The following is a 27,188-nucleotide window of genomic DNA, read 5'->3' as shown; positions in this document are numbered from 1 at the left end:
GGGTGGGGAATCACCACCATTCAGCAGCTAAACAGCAGTATGTTTTGGCTGTACGTGGTATGATACACGCTACTCTACCAGTCACTTTGGCACGCAACCATCTTTTGGAGGCCCCATTCTTAAAAAAAAGTTGAGTGCATGCGTGTCCTGTATAGGGTTGGGCGACTGGATGAATACACTGGGGATGGGCTGAATGAAGGGCAAACAGGATAATCTAACTGTTCTGAAGCCAAACAATTGCACTGTGGGTCCAAAAGTCCAATATTTACAAGCTGCTGCCAATTTCTGTTACCATAAATGCCATGATTTTTAACCTTTTCAGACAACAACATGAACATACTAGTACAGCACAGTGCTGCTATGTTTGTGAGATGCTGATTTGCATAGACCCTCTCCTCTCCGTCTCATCCTAACAGTCAGCTTAACAGCAGCAAGGCCAGAAAGGCAAGGCTGTGGGTGACTGTGAGACCGATCATGGCTGAAGGCATAGTGTGGTCAATATACAAAGATTAAAGTGTAAAGATTAAATAGAACATTAAATGTTTTGCATTTGATAATGTAGTTTTAGAATGCAAAATATGCAGGCAACTGATTTTTTCATGCTTAAACACTAATGGCAATTTTTCATCTATTTTTGCTAAATACCATGATAATAGTATTTACTGGGATATTTTGTGATAAATCCTCAAGGGTACCACACAACCACTCCAGACAAGTCCCTATGACCACGTTGCCCATTTAGACAACTATTAGAGTACCAGAATTTACTCCAAGACTCCTCAAATCTGTTGATCCTGCCCAACCAGCTTAAACCTGGATAACATATGCTCAGCACCCCTTAGATCTGTAAAAACACCAACTAGACATCTTCAGGGGTTCATCTTGCAAGCGTAAAACTTGTAAACGATAGTCATAAGTTCACAATTGAAATTCTATATGGTCACATGCTTAACAAAATACTCAGCCCTTTATCTAATGAGCATGGAAGATCGTATTCACAAGACACAGGCAAAGCACAACAGTGTTTTAGTGAGCGTGTGGGCCTGTGGCTTAAACACAGCAACCCCTGCTAAAGGCTAATGGGTAAACAAAAGCTTATGTTCAACAAATTGCATTCAGCATGCTCCACTTAAAGATATTGGAGACAAAGTGAGTGCAGAGTGGTTCAATACAGCATGATGACACTAGACCCACATTTAACAGCAGGGAGTGGGGAGGGGCAGTGTGTGTCTAAATGCTCTTAATGTCCACCGTGACAATCTGCTGCATTTGACGTCATCAACTGAATGAAGTCCGAACAAAGGAGTAGCCAAGAATACCTGATTGTATTATTGTAGTCATAACCAAACATGTGCTGGGACAGGCTGGGTGAGTAAAATTAAGATCAGGAGTGCTACTTAGCCTAATAAAGTGTCCTTTTAAATCGGGGAAACCACAAGATGGTAAAGCATCTCCCCACATCCCAAACCACTACTGACAATTGCATCTGTTTTTTGTTGTGCATTCATTTGAATCCTGCTTTGATAACTAAAAACCCCACAATGATTCAGATTTCGATCTGTTGAGGTGTGCTATTTGTAGTTGCATTCAAGTAGCCTTTCTGTCTCCGCTAAAGATAAAAAAAGATATAGACTGACTAATGTTGCTTAACATTAATCATGAAATAATTAAGCCTAATTTGAGTGCTCATCAGTTCTTATTCTCTCATTCTGTTGGTGATGTAGTCGGCTAAGGCGCGCACCATGTAACCATGATGTTCTGGATTAGAATCCGGCCCAGGACCTTTGTCACATGTCACCCCGCTCTCTCTCCCATTCACCCCCCCCAAGAAAACAAAAAAACACATTGTTGTATATGCAGTGCTTCTATGTATGTATATAACACGCCGTAAGCGTCGTTTACTAACAGTTCTAGCAAGCCAAATAGCCTAACGTTAATGTTAACTATATTGCACAAAAAGAGATTAAGGAAGCCGGTCCACTTGGGAGCAGAGAGCTGAGATCACATTTTAATAAACAGCTAATTAATTAGATTCATGTCATTGCTACAAATGCACTGTAGGACTGTACAGAATCTGTTTTGTTTTCCAAGTATTCCAACACAGTCTCATAAAATCTAGTTAAATGAGCATGAACTTTGAAATGCAGGTTACTTGCTTTGGACACAAATCATGTAAACATTACACTCCACCACAAATTGGATTATGTGATGATAGCACCAACAGTTACATTTTGGCAAGTAAAACAAGGCAACTAAAACAATTTGGTTAAGGTTATGGTAAGATTTTGGCCATGGTTTAAGGCAGTCTTAAGATTTTCACTACATACATACATTTATATTCTCTTCATTCCCCATTTGGTTTGGTGTCCCCTGTATTCAACTCATGTATTTTTTATGGGCCACAAAAAAGCTCCTCCCCCATAGCTGGAGCCCGCTCCCACCCCTTAAAACTGTCCGGGCTAGTCGTAAGAAAACTGTGAACCACAGAAACTGTGGTATGCCACCCAAATTATCTTTGATAGAGTGAGGTCAAAAACAAGAATAAACATTGGTATAGTTACTGAAAGGAGGAGGAACCTGAGACGGATCAAAGATATTAAAACTGATACAGGGTTGGCCGTTTTCCTTCTAGATAGGCAAGAGCAAATTACGTCATCTATCGTTTGTTATCTGTTATCTGGGAAATTAGTCTAGCCCTACTAAGTAGATCTAATACCTCATTTCCATTACTTAGAACCAGGCCTTGTGGAAGTGTGCAGGGCTGAGAATGATAAAGGCAAAGCCCAGTTGGTTTGTTATGTGTTTGCATCATATACAGAAATAACCAGGCTAAAGTTATGTTTGTTGCTATGCTGCGCTTCTGTAGCAGGATGCCACTATAATCTATTGTCTATTATGTTAACCGTGGCTAACTTTAGCTGACATGAAATTATGATTTGAAGACTTAGTTTTTGTGTAGTTTTAAGTCTTCTGTATGCTGTTCTCTAAATATATGTACAGAGTTACCTAACACAGCGCATAGGGGAGAGATAACATTATTGCTCATCAGCTCTATTCATGAGGATCATCTGGCCTTTTGGCAAAAGCCTTGCTAATGCACATCAATAATTGCTCAACGTGGTCTGTTCTGATGCACCAAAGCAAAATTATTTGGCCTTGATGGTAATAATGTATAGCTCACAAGCCCTAGAGTGTAACCCACAAAGATCCCCAGGCATTACTATGCTTTACTTTTAGCTGTGTTGCACTTTGCACCATGTTTCAAGTAACGATATTGTAGAAGTCAAGCCACATGGCCATGAGTGATTTGTGCAGGTCCTGTCATAAATCTGCCACTCCTGACTTGTGTTGTTAGAAGTTATCACAATCAGTTGAGAATTGATTACATTTGTTTCGCTTGGTGAGGGCGTGTGTTTGCAGCACTGTTTGGACAGAGGGGTGGAGGCAGGGTTTTTCTTTGTTTTGATTTAGATTAGGTATTCATCTTTGGTAGCATCTGTGGCTTGTTGACGCCATCTAACCTCCCCCTATCCCCCAGGCTGTTTGGATGCTTTGCTGTTGAATGGAACATTACTTGATCAAGCCAAAAGACAATTTCTGGAGTTGGAGATGTATGGAGATGTTGAAGATGTGTATCAGAATCTTTTTTCATCACTGTAGAATATTTTGACTCGTTTTTGATTTTGGACATTGTATTGCATCATCAACTCCAGATAGGCCTAAATTATAAGATTAGCGCATAAATAGTTTCCTTCCATAGCCATTGCTGAATTTTTTTTTCTCAGCTTGTAGTATTCATGTGTTTGTTTTTTTCCACAACATCTTGAAGGTCTCTTTGGCTTTTCACTGTTATCAGCTGTTGGTCTTCTCACCTATGAGTACTTCTATGTCTAAGGCACTTTTATTTTCTTAACTCAGGACCATTTGTTCGTTGTGGACAGGTGTGTCGTGTTTATTTTCCTCTCAATGTAATTTTCAGTTGGCCAGGGTCAAAGTTCAACTGTGTGCAATTACTTAGCAGCTCAAGGTTGCTGAAAAAGTTCTACAGCTTTGAAGGATGTAACGTGACGCCACAGGAGGAGCCTGCTGGCTGGCCAAGGGAGTATCGGGCTTCCGTTGGTAATAATAGCAGGTTCCAGCAGCTGCCATTCTATTGCCTTTGCTAAGTTATAGACTCTTTACTCCACAGCTTTGTCTCACAGACAGCTCCTAGGGTTTCCCATATATTGATTATATTTGGGCGGCCCACCCAAGTAAATTAACAGACGCTCAAGTAAATTTGTTTGAAATTTATTTTGGGTGCTGCGATGCACTAAGCTGGCACAAACTCATTTCTCATTGATGTAGTCTATAACAAAGATAAAATGCTGTCAGGATGTCTTGCTGGCTCAGATGCCTTCTGGGACTTTTGTCATGTGTTATCCCCCACTCTCTCTGTGAATTATCAACTAAAATAGAAAAAATGCTCAAACAAAAAAAAAAAGATATAGGCCTAATGCTGTCAGTCACTGAAAGCGTGTTAGTGAACTCCATTGACCATAATTCATTCATGCCTACATGGTTTTGGACAGACAGTTGGTGCTCCTTCATGTCGTATTATGTCTGTGCTGACAGCCTTATGATAAACATGATGGACTTGAGGAGGTAACCTCTTTGTAATTAGCTGTATATTTGCTTCACAAAACTTGCTATAATCAGATGGGAGTATAATAGTTGGCTAGTGTTGCAGTAGGAAGTTAGCCAGTGCTCACCTCATTAATTATAGTTAGTGGAGTGAGAGACTTTAGTGCCTAAACAAAGATAAGATACTACCTAATACCTCCCTAAGTAACGTTCCACACTGTGGGAAACACTGCTCCTCGCTGCTGAGGAAGAAAGGCAATAGTTAGGAAGAACAGGGGCCATAGTCAAAAAACTTTGTTTTTTGGTAGCACTGGTGTTTCCAACATCAGAGTCTTAGGCACACCCAAAAAATGTTTATTGAAAACTGGACCATGCTGTAAAATCACTACAATTTTATATAGGCTACTGGATATCCAGATGGAAACATATACATCAGCACTTATTATTTATGTAGAATCCCAAACAACAAAACTAATAAAACACAACACTTTTTCAATGTTTCAATATTTTCAATTCTCTGAAGTTCAGACAAACTAGCAAGTAGGGCATTGCACTTATATCCACCTTATATCTTGGTGTTGGCCAATTTTACACACCTGACAACTAAATGTGTGAAGTTATTGTCCAGCACACACCATTACAAACACATTTGAGCTGCACTTTTGAGCCCTGCAGTGGGCAGTGAGTAGGGTGACCTTATCTTGCTGCTCAGAATAGGGTCAAAGGGGTGGCTCATAGTGTTATCACGATGTGCGTTTTACGTCAGGCAGATTTGTCTCTTACTCTGTCTGATGGGTTGCGGTTTCCTCCTGGTAGAATCTTGGAAGCACAATTTGCAGAGTGAGGCAGGGAAATTAAGCAGTAAGGTTGAGTGAAGCACTATGTTTTTTTACCATAAGGTCCTAATGAGGCTGGGTGAGAGATGATAATGGAGGCTGGGTTGGTTATGCGCAGATTCTGAATGGGATGGTTAAAAGATACAAATTGAGAGCAAATGATTAACCTAAAGAATGATTTTGCATCATCTCCATGTGTTTTCCACATGAGCAATGAGTAACCTGCCAAAGACAAAAAAGTAGCTAGCTACAGTAGAGTTGGGGGGGGGGGGGGTGGTGGTGGTGATGAACAAGCTCTATTTTGGTGTCTTTCCATGCATTCTGACACATTGATTCAATTCAAAATATGTCACTATTACTGAGTAATTTTAATGTGTTTACCTCAAAAACAGCATGGTTCACTGGGGCCAGATTATTATTAAATAAAAAAAAAAGTGTCCTGCATTTTTTTCTCTCTCCCTCACTTAAACTGAAATACAGATGGTAGTTAGCCAATCAGATGACATTAAGCCAAGCAAAGACACCTTGTGTACGAAGCAAAACATTAAAAAGTGGGTAGTCTGCAACAACAACAGTCCAAAAATCCTCACCCATGCTACATGACTACTGCCAGTGTCTGCCAAGGAAGGAATTGGCAGCCTCTTGTCACTGTGAACATGTGATGGCAGCCTGTTGAATACTCTGCACATGGATAGTTCCCTTTTGCCTGTACTGCTGCTCTGGCACGTAATCCCACCATACAGAGACAGCCTTCCATCTGACATGGAAGAAAGACATCACCGGGGGGGGGGTCCTCACTGACCGGCACTGACTACTGTCTTTGCTAATTGGCTGCCTCACCTACCTTTCACGCCCATGTGAGCCTGTCTGTTCAGCTGCATGAAGAAAAAGGGTGAATCTATTCTTGAGTTATGCCCTTTTATCAAGTGATTGTACATGTGTGATTGTCCAATTCGCACATCTTTTAGACTGCTTCAGAATTCGCCTCAGAAAGAAAAAAGTATAATCAATTGAAAAGAGCAAACCATTTTTTTTTTTACGGTGGCTGGCTTCATTGGGATGTATGGACCTTTGCTCTAGACCAATCCATGCCAGTCCTTGGTTATAATTGCATTGCTTTCTATCTTTTAAAAGTCATGGGCCTGACTTGGGTAGTAAATTTTAGTTATAGCTTCTGCCACTTTATCAGAAAAGGTATAATTTTTTTTTTTGCCCTTTTTGTGACATGATGTTTTCTACAGGGTGTACATGTGACTCACCACCACCAGCCTTGTTATTTGTGAGACAGGACAGTCTTTTTAGAAGCCTGGTGTGACAGATTTGAGGATGCTCAGTTTCTAAATATGGCTCTCTAAATGCACTGTTGATTAAAGTCAGGGAACCTTTGGGAACGAGCTGCTTAAATGTCAGTGGATGTGCCCCAGAATAAAGGAAGTAGGTCATGGGATCCAGCTGGGCACACAGAGACTGTCTGATAAGGTCACTGTGCCAGTGTGGAAAACGGCTCTCGAAGACAAAACCTGATCATGAAGCCCGTCATTTTCCTGTATTCCTCTTTCTCTACTTATACATAATCCAATTTCAAAATATTTCGGAGAGGGATGATATTCAGCAGGAGGTGGTTGTTTCTTGTTTTCGTTTTTGTTTTCTTCAAAATGAGAGGGGGAGAAAGAGGGAGGAATAAACAGTGTCTTAGGTATGTAATTTGGCATGTGGGCTTGATGATGCTTTGTGATTTTATCTCTCTCTCTTTCTCTGTCTCCTTTCCGCTCTCCCTCTCCATTGGTTGCCTAGAGACCTGCAGTGGGATGCATGGAAACGGCAGGAAAAGGTCAGGCAAACCTTTGAGAAGTTAGTCATCTACTATGTGGAGGTGTGTGTGTGTGTGTGTGTGTGTGGGGGGGCTGCAGTGGATAGGGCAGAATGGTGAGGTTGTTGTCAAGCACTCCGCTGGAACATGTTGTCTTGCCCTGGTCCGTTTTGGACGTATGACCGTTGGAGGGGGTTAGAGAGTTAAGACCAGCTGTGATGTCATCAAGGGAGTAGTTAAAAGATCATGTTGAGATTGGTGGACGTTTTCAGTTGTTTTTGACTCACAGTAGTGCACTTAACGTCACCCTTGCCCTTAGTAAATAAACACAGGGAAATCTCGTTTTTCTTTTTTTTCAGTTCATGACGTGGTAATAGCTCGGCAGTGTCGCAGACATTTTTGTAGCTATGTAATGCAATAGCTCATACAACATTTACAAAGTATGAATGTGATCACCCTTTCCCACAATACTTTTCCAGCATTTTCTGAAAAATGGCAGACTGCAATGTAACATGTTGTGATTTAGGTTAAGCTGTAATCCTTGAGACATTCTGTGTTAAGACGATAGCATAGGATTATTATGCTAAACAAATTAGAGTAGATGTGGCCCAACTAAAAAATGGGGAACAAAGATGTTGATGTAGATGTTGACTAACCCATAGGTTATCTACCTCAATAAAATCTTTTTTCGGGACATTGTCAGGCTGATCTTTAAATTGCTAATTTTTGGTGTACGATGCTTGTACAATAATGCATTTAAGGATGCAGACTAATGATCCACTTGTGTTTCATTCTCTTTCTGTGCAGGTATGGCCTCACAAGTCTTGGTCTACCCACCACACATTTATCAAACCCAGACAAGTGCCTTTTGCAGTGTGAAGAAACTCAAAGTTGAGCCCAGCAGCTGTGTGTACCATGAGAGGGCCCACCCGCGGACTTATCTGAACAGCAGAACCCTTGGCATTGCGCACCCAACAAAACAAGCCCACTCGTTTGTGAACCGAGACTTGGCAGTGGGCGTGAAAGTGCGTGGCCGACAAGAGTACCCGGTGCAGACGGTGGTGGTGCGCGGCGTACAGAGAGAACAGCCTAGTAAAAGAGAAGGAGGAGCAGGCCCAGCTGCGGCCCAGCAGCGTCAGGACGCAGGGGTTGTCCCCTCGCAGGGCAAGGGGCAGCAGCGGACGGACACAGCAAGGGGGGGCAGCAGTGGAGCAACAGGGGCAGGAGGAGGGGGAAGGGGAGAGGGCTGCAGAGGAGGAGGTGGGGGAGGTAGGGAGGAAGAGGGTGACAGGGAAGAGGAGGACTGTGGAGGTTTTAACTCAGCCGACAGCTCTCAGCGATGTGGGCTGAAACGTAAAAGTGAGGAGCTGGATAACCGAGGGAGCGCCATGCAGATAGTGGAGGAACTGTCCATGTTGCCTGCCATGTTGCAAACGACGAATGTGGGGAGCACGGCTGTGACTGCGCCCGCAGCCGCAGGAGCCGGTGGGGGCCCCTCCAAACAGGGTGCTGGGGGTGCAGGTGCTGCAGGGGGAACAGGAGGAGGGGATGGGGACTATCAGCTAGTACAGCATGAAGTCCTGTGCTCCATGAAGAATACCTATGAGGTGCTGGATTTCTTGGGACGTGGCACATTTGGCCAGGTTGTAAAGTGCTGGAAGAGGGGCACAGGCGAGGTGGTGGCTGTGAAGATCCTGAAGAACCACCCGTCATATGCACGGCAGGGTCAAATCGAGGTGGGCATCCTGGCCCGTCTGAGTGGGGAGAATGCAGATGAGCACAACCTGGTGCGAGCATTCGAATGCTTCCAACACCGCAGCCACACCTGCCTGGTGTTCGAGATGCTTGAGCAGAACCTGTATGATTTTCTGAAGCAGAACAAGTTCAGCCCGCTGCCCCTGAAAGTGATCAGACCTGTGCTGCAACAGGTGGCCACGGCTCTGAGAAAGCTGAAGAGCATGGGCCTGATCCACGCAGACCTCAAGCCTGAGAACATAATGCTGGTGGACCCTGTGAGGCAACCCTACAGAGTGAAGGTGATAGACTTTGGCTCAGCCAGTCATGTGTCCAAAGCAGTGTGCTCCACGTACCTCCAGTCTCGGTACTATAGGTGAGTACTATGGGGAAAAAGGGTTTTTTGTTTTTTTTTAACAAAGCATATTTGAGTTCATTGCATTTAAAACTAGAGTCTTTGTTGCTGTCCAGACTGACTTCACAAATGAAGTCAGGTTAAAAAAAATGTCCTTCCTGAGGCAAAACAAGGAAATGTCTCCCATACTGCACAACATCCTGCCCACTCAGGAGCCACATACCACAAACTCTGAAAAAATGTGACCCTTCAGTGTGTACTAGCAGGGGATAGACTGTTCATGTCCCTGCTGCCTGGGAAAGGAAATGGTGTTGTGAAAACAGACTTCGACACAATGAGAAAAATTGATGTCCGTCTGTATGAAATTGTGAACATCTCTGCCATTGTTTGCATTCAGCGAGAGGCGGGCTTGGCCTCAGGAGTCGAAAGCCTTTACAGAGATGTCCTTATGGGCCAAAAACTGGATAGGCAAATATTTGAAGGCTTACCCTAATGCATACTATGGGCAGTTTGAGTAAATATCAAGAAAGATTGGGAGAGACATCTCTGTAAGAAATTGTTGAACGCCATTCCAAACATGACGCGGTTACCAGCTCTGATGTATAACATGTCAGTAGTTCTCTTACGTTTATGTTAGAAGAATGCCTGTGTTGGATGTGCTTGGATGTGCACTTGGAAAACCTGCTGGACAAATTACCCTTGGCAGCATCCTATGAGTGCTTTAGTTTTGGATTAGAGAAACAGGCCTGAAATGGTATCAACTGTTATGTAAGAGGCAGGAGTGACCCAGTTCAGTGTCTGGTTTGTACCTCTACTCAGTGCACAGAGAGACTGTTTGTGAGATGAGGAAGATGTTAAGTGGGCCTTTGTGCACCAAAGGTGATTTACAATGAGTTTTTTTCTCCTTTTTTTGTGGCCGGAAAGCTGCCCTCCATCAACAGTAAATGGTTTCAGCACAGCACATGTTGTGGGAGATATACACGCTAGCTACTAACTTGAGGTTATGACATACGTGGAACGTTTTCAGAACTGCTGTCTATCTCCTTACATGGTGACATGATTAAGTTATGTTGCCATGACTAAAAGCTCTGTTTCTGGCTAAACCAAATAAAACCATAACGCCGCATTACTCCGTTTAGGCTTCTGCCTGCACCAGCATCTGTCTGTTTGGAATAACTGTTGCTCAGTCAATCTATACTTACAGTGGATCTGGCAGTTCTGTTTTCCATGGTCTCAAAGAGTATCATCAGTCAACTTTGCATGAGGATGGATGCTTGTAGCTAACCACAGCTTGTCATAGTTAAAATTGTCTGTCTTGGCTCTATGCAGAGTGAGCAAAATGGAGAGAGAGATGGCTGCTAGAGTGTAATTTCTCTCAGTAATACACACAAAGTAATGTATTCATCTTTGCTGAGGTTGGTCATTGACAAACCTAACCTCTCATCACACTGGAGGAAAAACACTTTGTGGACTGTCGCATTTGCAGTCAAGCTACGATGTTATGCATCATAAAATAAATATAAACTCATTTGTCTCGAAGTGTAAGGATCATTGGTCGGAATATATTATTGCAGTGTTTTAGTTTTAAGAAAAAAGTCTTGTGGATTCTATTAGTTTAAAGGGACAGGCAGTATTTTTGTCAGTGTCTGAAGCACCACATGGATACAGGCTACCTCGTGCACATTTTTGTTTTCACGGGAATGCATCCACACCAACACCCCTCTATTTCCTGGTCCAGAGATGTCTTCTGGCTCAGGAGAGAGAAAGATTTGAAAGGTCAGCCTTGGTCAGACTGACGACTGGTACGGCTTAAATTCATGTGCGTCATCCAATTCCAGCTTTGTGCCATATGTCATCTCAAGGCGTTAGAGGTTTTGACACGTGTGCATACTCGCGGATACACACACACACACGCAATGTCTCTCTCTCTGTGTGTCTCAATTTTATATCTTTATTCTACAATTTGGATAATCTGTTTAAAACCCAATCTGGGATTTTATTTATGTATTTATTCATTTTTTAGTGTAGATATGGATTATTGATTTGAAATGTTTTGAAGAATAGGAATTTAACATGCAAAACAAACTTTCAGATACTTTTTCATCACGGCATAACTCAAAATACAGGTTTAATCAACATGATCCTCATAATACAAACAAACAAGACCAACCAGCAAATGCTTGTGTTCGAGCAATTTGGTGGAGTACGGTGGACCTTTCTTTGTTATTCCGGCACTGCTTATTCCTGAAGACATTAAGTGTGTTGTGTTTCAGCCATGCTTAACTTAATAATTTAGCCTGAATGCAGTATTGTAAATGCCAGGCACTTTGACCTTTGCTGCACATTTTATGTATTCCTGGTAGTTTTCAGATAAAGCGGCTGTTTTGCCTTGCTGTTTTAGCAAGGCAAGGTGTGGTCTCTTAATCTGCTGATGCTTTTTTCCAGATTATACTCCCATTTGAAGGTATAATCTGATGGAGCCACGCTACTTCACCTAGCAGCAACCACTCCTACTGACTCCCTTGTTATTTCTCTCACTACTTGTCTCCTATCACAACAGGCCTATAGAAGGTTTTATATAATGGTCATGTCATTTTGACTTGACCCTTGTAATTTATGATCCACAGGCTAGTCTTAATCACTTGGAGCTCTCTGTGTGTCTTATTCATCTCCTTATGATAAATTGAGTTATATAAAGGACTGAGCTATAAACAACACTTTGATATGTGAATATCTGTAAATGTAGCATCCTCTCAGGGTGAGTGAATATAAAGAGTTCAGGCTAATTCTTCATGGTCTTACTAGTCCCCTAGCAAAGGATCCGTTTTGCATTTTACTTTACATTTTAGGCATTTAGCTGACTCTCTCATCCAGAGTGATTTACAGAGAGTAAGTAGGGGTTCAGTGTCTTGCTCGAGGACACTTTGATGGACAAGTTGGCTGTTGCAAGGTTTGAACTTGTGACCCTCTGGTTATAGTATGATTTCTCGAATCACTACCCCACTCTATTGCCTGATTTAGTACTCCATCACCCAAAATGGATGTTGAAATAGACATTTGTCATCTGAATATTTTTTAGAATGGAAAATGCACAATTTAAAATTGGTATAATAAAAAGCCAAGTCCTGCCTAAAATACACTAGTTAAGGGTCCCTTTTGTAAGATAATTATGGCTAATGATTTTGATTAGGGTTGTGGGTGGTGTGATAGGGTTATAGAACCGGAGTAGCTGAGACCCTGGAAGGTGACATGAATGACGGAGAGCCCAACCTTGAAAGTGCCACAGCGATTTATCAACACTCTTCCAGGGAAGGTGAATGCACTATGGATGCAGAGCAAAAGTAGATAGAAGTTTAATAAAACATGCATCCCACCCAGCCGAAATGCACTCTAGTGGTGGCAGAGGAACAGAAGTGATTTCAAGAGACTTTGTGTCCTGGCCAAACAGTACTTTGCCATTCTTGCTACCTCCATGCCCACCAGGTCGGTGTTCTAGCGTGGGTTAAGTGGTTAACAGATTGTCCTTACCCGACAACATTTTATGCTTGTTTTCGTTCACATGAACTAGGCTTAAGCTAGCATTGTGATTTTGTCCTAGGACTTCTTTCAAATCGAATCATGCCTATTGGTATGATTTTCTTTAGCTATTGTTGCCTAATTCAGATGGGCCTGTTACAGGCAGAATATCTATATTTACCAATATTGCGACATGTTGGTGTGGCTACATATAAAAAGAACTAATTTTTTACTTGATTTACTTGATCCGACTCTAAAATTCATGTAAAAAAAGTTGAAAATGCCAGTCATAGTCGGTATCTAATACTCTGAGAAGCAACTCCAGACTTTGTCTTTTGATGTCTTTATCAGGAATTCTGAATTTGCTTCTAAGAACAGATCTAGATTCTGTATGACAGCCTGGGAAGATTTAGTGTTATGGATGTCTGATAGAATCTTATTTCACAAATGTAGCTGAGTGAGGCAAATTTATTCTAGGAGGCATCCTTCCTGTAAGCCTAAATGCTGCAGGGAAGTTTCATCCATTAGAACCAATACTGGTAGCAAGAACTGTAAGTTGTTGATATGCCTCTGCACCAGTGCCACAAGGACAAATTACTATGCATTTGATGCACTTGGCAAATAAAGTGCCTTGGATTGAAATCGGAATCAATTTCTTGAGTTGAAGACAAGACGAACAGTCCAGTGGTGATGTCACTTGATCTCCTGGTACAGATTGTTATGGCTTTTTGTCTTGAGGCTTGGTTTCTGAGGCTGTGGAGGATGGAGTAGGATTTATGAGCCACATTCAGGTCAATGCTATCTGTTTTAGTGAGGGGCATTTACATGGAATTTGAATAATTCTCACTGCCTGCACAGGGAGCCAGTGAAGCAGTATGCTATGCAGGGAAGACATGCAAATAGATGGTTTGGTTTTTCTCTCTCTCTGTTTGCAGTCACTATAGATTTCTGAGGTGAGAAGCAAACACTTGCTTTGACCTATTCTTTGGCTGTAGTTGTTTGGGAACAGTAGAAAAAATACACTTCTCAGTGACACTGCAATCACAATTCATTCTCTTCAGGCTACATCTCACACATTCACCAGGCAATTTTGTGTGTATGTGGCATTACACTTGGCAGATATTACATTTTATTATTTTTAGCCCTGTGACAGCAGGGGCTGTATGGATGGTATTGTTGGTCGGGCGGTCACTCGCTCTGTTCACCACTTTATGGGTCACGTGGCCTCCAGGGAGTTAGATTTCAGACTCTCAAGCAGGAGACCTGAGTTCGATTCTCAGCAGAGACGCTACCACAAAATTCAATGTCGCAGGGCTGTTAGACTCTTAGTCTTGTTTTTTAATTGAATGATCTGTATTTTTAATTGAATGTATGACTTCCATTTGTCTTTCATAACTTAAGTTGTTCCTTCATCTGATTTTAATACTTGAAAACATAATGGCCAAGTTAAAGGAATAGTTCGCCCAAACATTTTGATAGAAATCTTGTTATATATCAATAGAACACACGGCGAGCTAGTTGGTACAGCTTCATAGCATGGAGACCGTTTCTTAGAGTTCCAAAAACACAGACATACAAACTTCACCAGTGTTTCAGCTGACATGAGGGTGTATAGATGATAGGTTTTTTTTATTTTTGGGTGAACTATTCCTTTAAAGAGCATTGTAAAACACAGAAAATCACCCTGAATCCATGGCCCATGCTGTACACACAGGATACAGAGGCCTGCTTTCACTCACTTCTGGTAAATGCACCATGGCATGTTTCAGGAAGTTACTCAAAATAGAACTGTCGTCCTATGCTGTATTTCTGTGGGGGAGGACGTTAACTGTGCAGCTGCTTCAACTCTATTTGTCAGCTCCGTCTACCACAAGCTTTGGCGACCAACACATTCTCACAAGCCTCTCAAGCCATTTTATTTCTTATGGTACAATTTACAACAGTATGTTTTGAGAGAGACATGCAGAATGATGATAAGGTCTGGGTACAAGTTTGAATTGTGTCAGAGGAGTGGGCTCAATGAAGATTTATATTCAACCAAATGTCATTTCAAAAGGCCACGGGAAAACTATCATGTACACAACAACAAGCCATATTAATTAATTTTAAGAACTCACGACATGCTCACTGTCTTAATTACTTGAAGCTGTTGAATAGTATAGTCTCAACTGCTATATGGTTAAAACTAATGTGAAGTTTTTGTCCATGGCAATCTTTCCTCCATTACAATCTGATACGCATAGGGAGGCACCTGCCACTATCTCTTGGGAAGTTCAGTTCAGTTCAATTCAGTCCTAGAAGTCCTAGAAGTCTAGGACTTCTAGAAAAAGACGTTATGAAGAAGAATATTCTAGGCTCGCCATGAAATCATTCTTGATGTCATTAGCTGAACAATGAGGTAGAAACCTGTGGAATTTCCATCAGTTAAAATTAGGGCTGGATATTGTTTTACAATTTCAGTACTAATACTGATTTTGGTTCCTTGAATTCAGTGCTAATATCGAACAATACCTTTTTAATACTTGGTGAATTTTTAACAGATTTGCCTGCTAATTGCCTCTACAAATATATAACCTACATGTCAAAATATTACCTTAGAAAATGTGTATCTATATAGCTATTAATATCTAATTGTAAAACAATTTAGCAATTAAAGGATAAGGCCGGTATTTTTTAATGCATTGCTTACCGTCAGCTTACCGTCAGCGATTTTGTTTTGCCAGCAAATCTCGTCCATGTAGCCGATGCCCATTGAAGCCATGTCCCAGCAGCCATAGAACTCCATTGTAATAAAAAAAACGATTACATGTCAAAGAGCCATGCCGATGCTCTGGGCAGCATATTTCATCATCACAGTGCACCTGGCCAGCTGACATTTTCCTCTAACAACTTAATAAACCGAAAATAGTACCCAGCGTAATGAAGAATTTGTTCCCATTTGAATTTGATTTGGTATCAGGTAACAGCCTGATTTTTCGTGGTAACAGTTAGCGATTTTTAAAATTGTGTCTTTGTGAGCTGTATTTCAAGGTTTTTAGCTTACAATTGGAGCCAGTGACTTCCGGGTTGACGGCTAAAAACGGTACGTGGGAAGTCAGAAAGTAACGGGAATAGAGCAAACGCATTGTTGATTTTGTTATTTTCATAGGATTTGTTGACCGTAAGCAATGCATTAAAAAACACCGGCCTTATCCTTTAATTAGGCATAGGAGTGTAGACCAGTGTTAATAAAAATGACAGGACTTAATTTTGGCTTTAATAATATGAATTATGATAAATTTCATGTTGGCTCGTTCTTAGTCCCACTTTGGTTCAGCACTGTGTTTGCTAAATGTGGATACATTTCTGTCTGTGCAAGGCTAAGGTTAACGTTTTGATGTCAGCTCACAATGTTAACGCCATTGTCTAAACTAAGTATTAGCAAGAAAGTGATTATAAAGAACATTGGGTTGTCAGTATCTAATATTAAATCATATGTGGTAAAGTCAGGAGTCCTCATGGACAATGCTAGCTGTGTTTGAAATGGACTCTTTCAATATTGCATTGCCCTGGTTGCATTTCACTTTGCTAGAGTCCATTAAAGGTGCATCAAATAAGATTTTTACTGTCCCATAGCACAATACTCACTCGCATCACTCGAATCACTTTCTGTCCCGTACTGCCTCCCCCCTCCCCCCCATGTTGTTCAAGCACTCAAAGATGGAGGATGGTACGAGTCAGCGACTTGGGTGGCAAAACACATTTCTTTCTCAAGCTAAAAAGCTAATGGCAAAGCAGTGTTATTTTGCCTATATGTAGACTATTATCTCGTCACTAGATGTTTCTGTTTGGTCTATGCTCTAATTGGCTAGCCTACTCATTCTATTGTGAAAATAGGACTTTATTATTTGTGTCAAATACTGGCTACCGTAAGCCGTGCCACAGATTCCTTGGTGGCCATTAGAGGTTGATAAAAGTTATAAATTACTTAATGCCCCTTTGAGTGTAACCACCATGTGTTTAACCAGGTGAGCCAGTCTCTGTGGAAAAAGTCACTCCAATCCAAAAGGCGTTCTGCGGAAAGGTTTTGTTGAGTTCTGTCTGGAATGTTGCTGATGCCAATGCACACAAATATGTACTTCACATTTCTGTTTTGCCAATCACAAGTTTAAGTACAACAACACTTATAACAGGCTGTGAGTGGAAGGGCATCTAGGTGGATTTCTCTGAAGTTTTTATTTAAGTGTATTTTTGGTACTACTTTGATGATGTGATTTTCCGTCCGTACATAGAAAGCAGTTTGAGTACAGGTGCACACTTCATAGGAATTCTGGCCCTCTGCAGTTGGTACCCCCTCACAGAGAGGAGCACCCAAAACACACTGTGAGGGAACAGCGTTGCTGGGGCGTAGAGTGAAGGGGTGCTTAAAATAGCTAATGGGAAGGCGGCCAGTGTGCTTTGACATCTATAGATGGTGAAGCGCATAGGCAGCCAGAATGAAATAGGGGCAGAGTGAAATGCTAGAGAGCTCTCACTTACTCGTTCAAGGTCAACCAGCTCTAACGTCAGCTGTTTTGCTTTTTGTATTTCATGTTTGTTTTTGTGTGTTGGGGTAGTGTGCACAGCCCTAAATGTAGCCTGTGTTGGGCAGTGAGTGAATGTGTTGATATTTTGATTGCCTCATCTTCTTAAAGGATACCAATCTTTTATATATATATATATATATATCTTTTTTTTTATTAAGTTTGTGCCAATTGTCTAGGTTGCCCCTCTCCTTTATTCTTAGTAGTCAGCTTTGTCAGAGATATCAGAGCTTGATTTAGGTGGGGTTTAGTTAGCCTACTCTTTAATTTCAAGCTAGGTCTGACATCGTAAAGTTTGTATTTTAAAAACAAGTAAACAAGTACAAATTTTATGTAAATCTAATTACATACAATGTGCATTTCAGAATAATCGAGGGGAATGTGAACTAGACATTGATGGTAATAAATGGGCTATAACTGACACTGGTATTCTCCTTTAATTCAATTTTCAAATGTTTTTTTATCTTTTATTGTGCTCTCAGATTTAACGAAGTTTGTGCTGTTTTGAAATTCCGCCTTTGAAAATCTACCATTTTTGGTAGTGGTGCTTTTTAATTAGTTTACTAATTTCCTCTCCTCAAACAGTGACTGGTCAACCATTGGCTCCCGCAGCCTTCTCTTTTCTAATGTCTGTTTGTTGAGTCTGAACCTCGTAATTGTGGGCTTCAGATTGTAGCTGAAATGGTCTTGGTGCCACTCCTTTTTATTCATTTTATATTTTACAATGTACCACTCATTTTACTGCAGCCGTCATTCTGAAATTGAAATGTATTGTATTTGCACACAGTCTCTTAAAATATGTCCCTGCTGTTTTGCAACAGTTCAACATGGACGTTGTCCAAAGTTCTAGGTGTAGATTATTCGCAGTCGACCAATACCTCTAAGTAAACCACAAGCTGTGGTGGCCAGAGGTGGAAAACAGGGCCAGCCCTTTCTGACCTTTTGTTGTTGTTTTTATTGGCTTCATTATCTCAGGTTCACTCAGGACTCTCAGATGCTGAGAAACTCAGATTTGTGTGTATGTGAGTGCATGTGCGTCTTTTTTTGTCTTTCTCTGGGTTTAGCGGGGTGATCTGTGTTTCTAGGTGTTTGCATGGCCAAAGTATTTCTCTTCAGGTAGCTAGCATTAGCAAGTCATCTTTCAGTTTGCTAAGCAAGCTCATCAATCATTCATCAAGGCCAGTTCTCAGCATACTGGTGTTGGCAGCAGAGTAAACACAGCCAATCCCATGAAGTGCTACAAGTGGAACAAGGCAACTTAATCCTGTCTTAATTTACAGGCCTCTTATATCGTACATATATAACTTTATTATTTCAAACTTTGGAGCCCCCAGTGATTCTCCTCACGATGGATGTTTTCACAGAAAGATAGCCTACATCTGTGCTTCTCACACACAGATATTAGGTGCCAGCGGGTCTCATGTGCATGCCCTTTTCCTGTAGAGAAATCTTTGGCAACCATCCTGCAAAGTTGCAGATATTTTTGACACCGACAACCTTGAATTACATTATGTGTACTAATTTAGATTGCTGTGCATTTAACTGTGAGCTATTGCCAGTGTGTCATGGTAGATAGATTGTAAATCTTGTGACATTAATGAATGTGCCGGAGTGGGCCACTGCAGTTCACTAGGCCTACATAGTGTATAACTGGAACCATTGCTTCAAAGTGAGTGCTTCTAGCATACCTGTCTGAGTTGGTAGCTTGGTGGTTGAGAAATAATGAAGGAGGAAGTAAAAAGCTCAGATAGTGCTTCAAATTCCAAGCTCAGCTTCATATTCCAGGAACTCTGTTGGCAGCGTTGTTCATTTCAGAACTGATGGCTATTGGGTGAAAGGTCCAAAGAACTGAAGGCAATGTTGTGGTCATGGCTGTTGATAGCTTGCTCTGTTGCTATGTGTTCTGGGGTGTATTTGGACAAAGGAAACAATGGGAAACATGTAAGAGAGGCGAAAGGGAAATTCACCCAATATAAGATAATGCACCGTTTCTAATGGACACCACTAAGACTCCATAGAATGGGTTTATTGGAAAATAATCTGTGCTGGAAATGTCAGGGGGAGATAGGCACACTATTGCATTGCATTTGGGAATGCCAAAATATCCAGTTGTTTTGGAGGAAAGTTTTGGAATGTTTGAGTCATTGGCTCAGACCAATTACCAATATCGCCAAGGTTATGTTTATTAGCGGATAGAACGCAAATACAAAGAATATCAAATGCGAAATTTTCTATAATTATAGTAGGAACCACTTCTGCCACGAGAATAATACTTAGATATTGGAAAACACCAGAGTTACGAGAATGGGCCAATACAATGACAAAAACAGCCTCATATGAGTCAATGCTTGATAAGATGAATAGTGCAAAGAGGAATGAGGCACCATCTTGGGTCGATATCTGGAACAATATTACATTGACAAACTTATAATAACTTATAATAACTTATAATATGCCCTATGTACGGATTCCCTTCCTACTCATTTATTTACTTGTTTAGTTGCTTTCTATAGTTTTTTTGAGATGTATGCCAGTTGGAATTTTCATTTGTAATGTAAACCACAAAGGAATGTATAACTGCACTGCCATGTACCGTACAGGTTGAAACAAATAAAAATTAGAATTACAAAAAAAAGAATAGAAATGAGACCCCTTTTACAGAGAAATCTGCTTTTCTGCCCCTCTGCCCTGCTACATCTCTCTGTGCTGGCAGTTTCACCTGTATCTTTACATCGTTAAATTACTAGCCTTTGACATTATTATCTACTCTCTTTTACCTCTCAGCAGCTACTCTGGTCCAGACTGTCCCTGCTCCTCCTCAGGACGAGTCCTTTTCCTTCTTTGAAAATATTTTTCAATATTAATCTGGATTGAGGGAGCAAACATTCGGAGTCAGAGTTAAAAATGTAATATTAACGTTATCAGTCCACTCAGTGGATACCTAGCAGCTAGGCTATACAGCGTGCTAATCTCGGAAACTCAGCTGTATTCCGAGTAACGTTAACTGTTAGTTCTTCCTTTTGGGACTTCAGTCGGACGTCTTCTTGGCATGGAAAAAAAAATAGCCCTCATGCGTGCACAGTGGGAGTTGAACAGACGGGTCCAGTGAGAGAACGAGTGAGCGAGAGAGAGAGACAGAGACCGAGCAACAGAGAGAGAGAGGGGGACCAACAGAGAGAGCAAGCGAGAGAGAGAGCGAGAGACAGAGAAAGAGAGAGAGCGAGAGAGAGAGATCGCGTGGAGGGCTATTAGGGGCTGAGCGAATCAATGCGCTACACGCAGTTCTACGATTAAATAGTGAAAAAAAAAAGAAAATTTGTGGCGGTCAGTGCTGTTATTGTGGCGGTCCGCCACAAAGTTTTCTATGTGTGGGAAACCCTGGAGGGGTAGAGCGAGGGGAGATTGTCCACTAGTTAATCGATTGCGGATGGCGTCGTTCTCTCGGACGGATAAAAAAATAAAAATAAAAAATGCTATAATGGGTCGCCAAATATACTTTGGCGGCCATTAATATACCTAGACGGCCCGCCCAAGTAAAGTCTGTGTGTGGGAAACACTGCCCCCCACTTCATAATAGTGTTTAAATTGGTTCCTGTTAAATTTATAATATTATACGAATTTCTCCAAATTTAATATGTTGCTGTTTATCCCCAGTAACCCCCAGTCAATACTAAAGTAGTTGTTCAGGGATCCCATTATGATGGCTCCAGGAGATGCACAACATTTCTGCCAAGTCTTGTTTTTTTCACTACTACTTCTATAGAGGTGATTGTGAAGGTGACATATTTGTGTTTTTACTCATGGAGAATGTCGATTGGGCAGAATTGCTATGGTTTCCCCCACTCATAGTCTGAAGATTTAGGCAAGAGTAGATACGTAATTTTAGTTTGACTGACTACTTAGTTGGCATCTTCCTGTTCATTAATACCATATGTTAATTTTAGGGACAATATGAGGCACGTGCTTATACCAGAGTACAAATAATAAAGATTTGATGATGAGTTACACTCACTCTCATTATAGCCAAGAGTTCTTAGTCTGAATGTTCAGGAAGAGGAATCTGAGGTTCACTAGATCACTGTATCTGTGTTGAGCTTTTGCAAAATGTGTAAGAGGCAGATGTTTTTTTGTCAATGTGCATACATATGTATGTGACACGATGAATAAGACACACAGCAGAGCTTAACAACAACCCTCCTCTTCAGGCCTACTCAAGATTTAGCTCAGAAAAAGTGCCATGCTAAGCCAGATTTTCCATGCATCTTTGGTGTACCTCCCACCTATTCCAATAGAGTTAAGGTGGCATACCAGTGCTTCCTTAACTCTATTGGAATAGGTTCTATGTATGCCATTAGTAAAGGGATCGTATTGGTTATTGTATAACTCCAGTCAAGGCCAAAGAACGTATTCTGAGGTCTGTTATTTCTGAAAAGCAGACTTCTATTTCACATAACAGACTACACAAATGTTTCACTTTTAATTATAGGAAAGATGTTACTCCTTGGTTGCTGCAGACAGTCCTGCCTGCTTCTTTTTGGTAATTAGCAGTGTAATAGGCTAAACGGGATAATATCTGATTTGCATCAGGATCTTGATTCACCCTCTTGGGACTTATTTCGTGATATTGACTTGAAGGACACCTCAAGCATTATCCCTTACATGTTTTTGCATCTACTTATTGCATCTTGTTCATAATGCGTGTTTGGCTTTCTAATTTGTCTGGATGTCTGGGGGTCAAATTAACAATTTCTTCTTCTGTCCATGCTCATTGTGTTAGTTGTAAAACTTCAAAAATCCATTTAGAATAGGGAGAAATAACAACCTTTATATAGCATGTGTAGTACTTTCCTGAAATGATTTCAGTCTGAGCTAATTTTTACTTTTCTGAGTCTGTGTCCTGGCGCCTCAGTAAGACAGAAAAGAGATTTTGTTGTACACACAGGAGGGAATAACTAGGTTAACATATGGTTGAAGGGATGGAAGGAGGGACGATGAGTGGGAAGCAAAATGAGGAGAGCAGGTTACTTGTCTGGTCTTATGGGAATTTCCCTAGACATCACTTGGCATAGCCATTTAAGCAAGGTTTTTATGCACACCAGCTAAATAACAAACAGTTTTTTCTGTTTAAATGTATGTAAACATCTTCAGTGTACTGTGATGCATTGGCTGTGATGCACTGGCAGCTTGCAAACAACACTCAAGAGACACAGAAGGATGGAAGCGATTGCTGAAACGAGCTGTGCATTGGCTTTTGGATGTTTTTCTCTCAAAGTTTAACATCTGTCAACTGTGCCGATCTATTCTAGCTCACATTTTACAGGGAAATTCCACCACAAAATAACATTTAGCTTGCCATCGCAGTATCTGAATTTGGAAGAGGTTGACATCAGAATGAAATAATCCTCCTTCCTCTGGCTGTTGGGGGAGAACTGCAACAGGCTTGAAATTTGAATTTTCAGGGAGGGCGTTGACCTCAAACCATCAGTAGTTGGTACAGAGATTCAGAGATGTATGGTAGTAGCCTGAACTTCTTGTCCCTCTGCAGCCAGCCGTCTTTAGCCAATATCCAAAAATTAATGACTTCCAGTATGAGAGATGACGATACGCTGGATGACATTACGTTTGGTGAGCTTCTTGAATTGTATAGGCCTGTAAGGAAAGGAAAGACGAGAGGCAGCAGCTCTCGCCACTGGAGAAGAAGCAGACTTCCACTGATGCTGCTAGGCCACCTCGATTAAACGTGACTGGTGGTATTTTGGTGGCGACTGCTCTACAATGGCAATGGAGACAGTGACAGTGTCTGTTGTAATGAATGGGTCTGTGCTCAGTTTCTATTGGCATCAATGACAGATGAAGAAAAGGATGAAGAGGGAAGAGCCTGTCTGTCTCACATCAAAGTTTTGAACCGTATATGAACAGAGCTGTCTTGGGAACATTTTTCACGATCTTCAAGCCTAGACCTGCAAGGCCCGGAGGAACAATGACTACCAAGTAAGTACAAATAAGAAAATATTTTCACACTTCTCGCCATGGTTAGACAGTGTGTTCATTTGCTATATTAAAATCATTACTAACACAAATGTATATGTTAGATGTAGCAATTTGACTAGCCTGTGTAGCTGCTGTCTGCCAGCTTTCAAATCACCATCACCAACTACATATGAGCATATTGATTTCAAATATGCACTTGCATCATGTATGGCCAGAAATGAATTTGCTGGCTAGTATGGGATGTTAAGACAGTTGTAATCCTGTGTAACTAAAATAAAAAATAACTATGTAACTAAAATACATTGCAATTCTCTAAAAGTTTTTGATGGGCTAACTGCCAGCTGGACTACCAAAGCTTTTACAATGAGTTGACATGGATAAACTTTTTCATTTATAGCTTAGCGTGCATCATTTTGAGTCATCAACGCTGGCCAATGCATTTGATATTGCCCAGTTAATATTATGACATATTCTTTGATCAAGTAGGCTGATCATTTCATTTCATGTTTTTTTTACAACTTCAAGAAAGCTACACCAACATATAAGAGCTGACTTGAAAATGTAGTGAGTGTGGAATACAGATTAATTTACATGTTTACTGATTTTGTTCCTCTGTTCTACCTCTTAATATAGGCAAAGCCTCTTGGTTGCATACAGGCTCTTCCTGGAATGGCTCCTCCATGGTGAAAGACTGGGTAGAGGAACATACCTGGTACTTCCTACCTGTTTGGTCCAATCAGATTGCGAAAGATTCCCCTCTCCTGGTGGACAGTATTGTGTGGAGGTGGATGAGGCAGAGTCCACAGCCTAGCCGCTGTGTAAGCTGTCAATAACTGTGATGCTTCTAAGAATAACCTGCTGGCTGGTTTGAGTGAATGAAAGAAAAATAAAGCTCCATTACATCAATTTTCCCTCAGTTCATTGCTTTTCATGACTCATCTAGTTGTATAGAATCTATGACCTTTGCTATTCAACAAGTTAGTATTCACATATTTTTAAAACTTACTTCCACTTTTCACATCTGCCACACCATGACAATGCTCAATTTATTAGGCCCTGTCATGGTGTGGCAGATGTCATCATGTGGCAGATGTGATCACCATGACAAATACCAGGTAGATGGCATTATTGGAAATGTAGCTCTTTCCATATATTATGGATAAAATGACAAAAATGAAAATACAAATAACACTCAGAAGTGTACAATAATTACAGTAGCATAAAACAGTTTCCTCTACTGGATGAAATTCAAATAACTTCAAACAAAGTATAATAGTAGAGATATAGACTACAACAATAATTCTAACACAAAGAAAGGCAACTTGCATTTAGAAACCTCTTAGTTGGTCCGAGTGGTATGGTGGATGCAGTGCTAACAGGCATAGAGCTCTCTTTTGCTGTGGAGGGTGTGCAAGCAGGGCCGTAGCCAGGGTTTAGAAATTAGTGAGGTCCAGAATTTTTTCTTTTGATGGAGCTTATTTACTGCATTTCTAGACGAGCAAAATTCATACCAAAATGACACCTACAAACACAACCCAAGCTATACACTACACACAAACCCATTTTCTATAATTAAATACATACAGAGGGACCTGTTGGCAAAAGTAAGACACATAATTGGCGGGGGGTCTGGGGGCCCTCCCCCAGAAATAAAATAGTAATTTAAAACAAATTTCCTGCATTTCTACACCACCTAACCTCTTGGATTAAGTCAAGAAACAGCAACCCTGTATAATGTTAACCAAAAATGTAAAATTATGTTATATTACTAGATTTCAGCATTGAGGTGCTTACATTCATGATTTTGCATAGGCATACTAACTTAAAAACCTATTATTGGGAATCGCGAGAAAGTTTCAGAGCGACAGACACAGAGCGTCCCCGTAACCATAGCAACTCACTCTCACTCCTGCCTGAGTGCGCACGGCGCGAGAGGAGAGGGAGAGACGCAGAAGAGCCGCTGACTGAGATTACTCTGAGCAGCATACATGGGAATAAATTACAATATAATAGGTTTGTGTATATTTATGGTCTGAATAACTCGCTGCTGCACGGTGCTGCTCTGTCTTGTCTGTCCTGCTGTCAGTGTCTCTTTTCGCGCCGCGACGTTATCAGTTATGAATTTGTTTTTCACTGCGTGGGAAAATGGACTTGTGGTGTGAGAGCGTGTGAAAAGTGTCAATTGCGTGAGTCTCACGGTCAATGCGTGAGAGTTGTCAGCCCTGCTTACCACGCACAGTAGGCTGCCTGGTCGATGCACAAATAGAGGTGAGACACTCACCTCGGCCGGGTGTCGCAACGTGTCGCCACTTCCTGTATCCGTCGTTTCAAATTATTGGCCCTCTAGCGTTTCATACACAGTCAAGCCATATACTAGGTTTTGACCTAGTCTTGTTTTAGGAAATAATTACTGAGGTCCGGACCTTGGTGACCTCATAGCTGGCTACGGCCATGTGTGCAAGGTCTGCTTTGTTGATGCTATGATCACAATAACATGTACTTTGGTTACAGAAGCTGTCCATTATATAAACAGTGCGTGGACCTCAGAGAGTGAAACAAACTATTTCAGCTACTGGCCACACTAGTTGGAATCAAAAATTCAACCTCAAAGCAATGTCAGCCTGCTGTCTGGTAGAGTAGACAAACTTACAGACAAGCTTACAGCCTCTCATCTCATTCTACTCTGTGGATGGATGGAACAAAGAAAGGTCTGCGGTGAAATGTTCCGTTAAGGTTGCATCAGCAATTGTGCAGCTGTGGAGGGAGAGAGACAGGATTTAGATTATGCAATGTATATAGGGGGCTTCAGAAGCTGAGGGACGGAAACTGATGTTATGATTGTTTGTGTCATGTATCGATTGGCTCACCTTCTAGAACTATATGGGAGGGGAGCAATGTTTTCGGGTCAAGTGAAGTTGGCTGGGTTTGTAAGTGTCGCTAACTAGCGTTTATTCTCTCAAAGAATATTGTGGTCCAGGTGACTGATTGGGAACCCAAGACTTGGTGCCACTGAGGAAACCCTGACAATGTTTCCAGAACCGATTAGATTGAAACACACTTGCCTTATCAATTCTCGTTATTAATTCCCATTATTCTTCCTGCCCTTTTTCTTCAAGAATGGGATAAAAGCACTATTGTATTGACTTGCTCTCCTTTCTTCCCTCTTCAGCAGTGTGTGCGAGTGACTGCAAAGTTGTGATGTTTTGTAAAAATCATAGGAGCTGGGGAGCAGGTTCCTTGTAGCTGAAGTGCATAGCAGCACAGTGACCATGGTAAATATTAGAAAGAAGAGATCGAAACTGTTGCTACGCTTTGAAAAGACACTTTTTTTGCTGCTACACGCTTCAGCTTCGAGGCAGCTGCTCCTCCTGCCGTGGAGACTGAACACACCGCTCCCCACGCTCACTACATCCCATCACAACCTTATAGTCACTTGTGCACACAGTGTATAGGTGTGTGCTGTGTGCAAACCGTAGGAAAATGTAGTCATTTTGGAATCAATGTATTGGAATGGTAGAATTTTTAGTCAGTTATTTTTGGGGTGCTGTAAACGTAATATAACTGCAGTCATTTAATTGACAGGTCTCTTTGACAACAGTGTCAGTTTTCAGCTACTGCAGGACCAGTGGTTGCAACTGAATTGTTTTGTACTAGGACCAGCTAAACTGTTTTGATTCAAACATCAAAACAGTAGAACAGCACAGAGTCCTTTGGCACTGGCCCCATGTCAGCCCACTGAGTGGTTTACATCTGTAAAACGT

The 27,188-nt window shown here is 41.3% G+C and overlaps 1 protein-coding gene across 2 annotated transcripts in view; it reads left to right on the top strand.

Moving 5' to 3' along the window:
• hipk3b (homeodomain interacting protein kinase 3b) overlaps positions 1-27,188 on the top strand; it is a 54,650-nt gene that overhangs the window by 1,926 nt on the left and 25,536 nt on the right. For both annotated transcript variants that reach the window (XM_071529024.1, XM_071529016.1), the window contains exon 2: positions 8,077-9,379. In XM_071529024.1, coding sequence (XP_071385125.1) covers positions 8,077-9,379 — 1,303 coding nt within the window. The remainder of the gene's footprint in view (positions 1-8,076; positions 9,380-27,188) is intronic.

The sequence above is a fragment of the Centroberyx affinis genome, unplaced genomic scaffold, assembly GCF_046629955.1.
Source record: "Centroberyx affinis isolate AG114_WGS23_722 - 3 ecotype Tasmania unplaced genomic scaffold, CSIRO-AGI_Caff_v1 ptg000123l_1, whole genome shotgun sequence".
Taxonomy (NCBI): domain Eukaryota; kingdom Metazoa; phylum Chordata; class Actinopteri; order Beryciformes; family Berycidae; genus Centroberyx; species Centroberyx affinis.
This window is presented reverse-complemented; position numbering and strand designations above follow the sequence as displayed.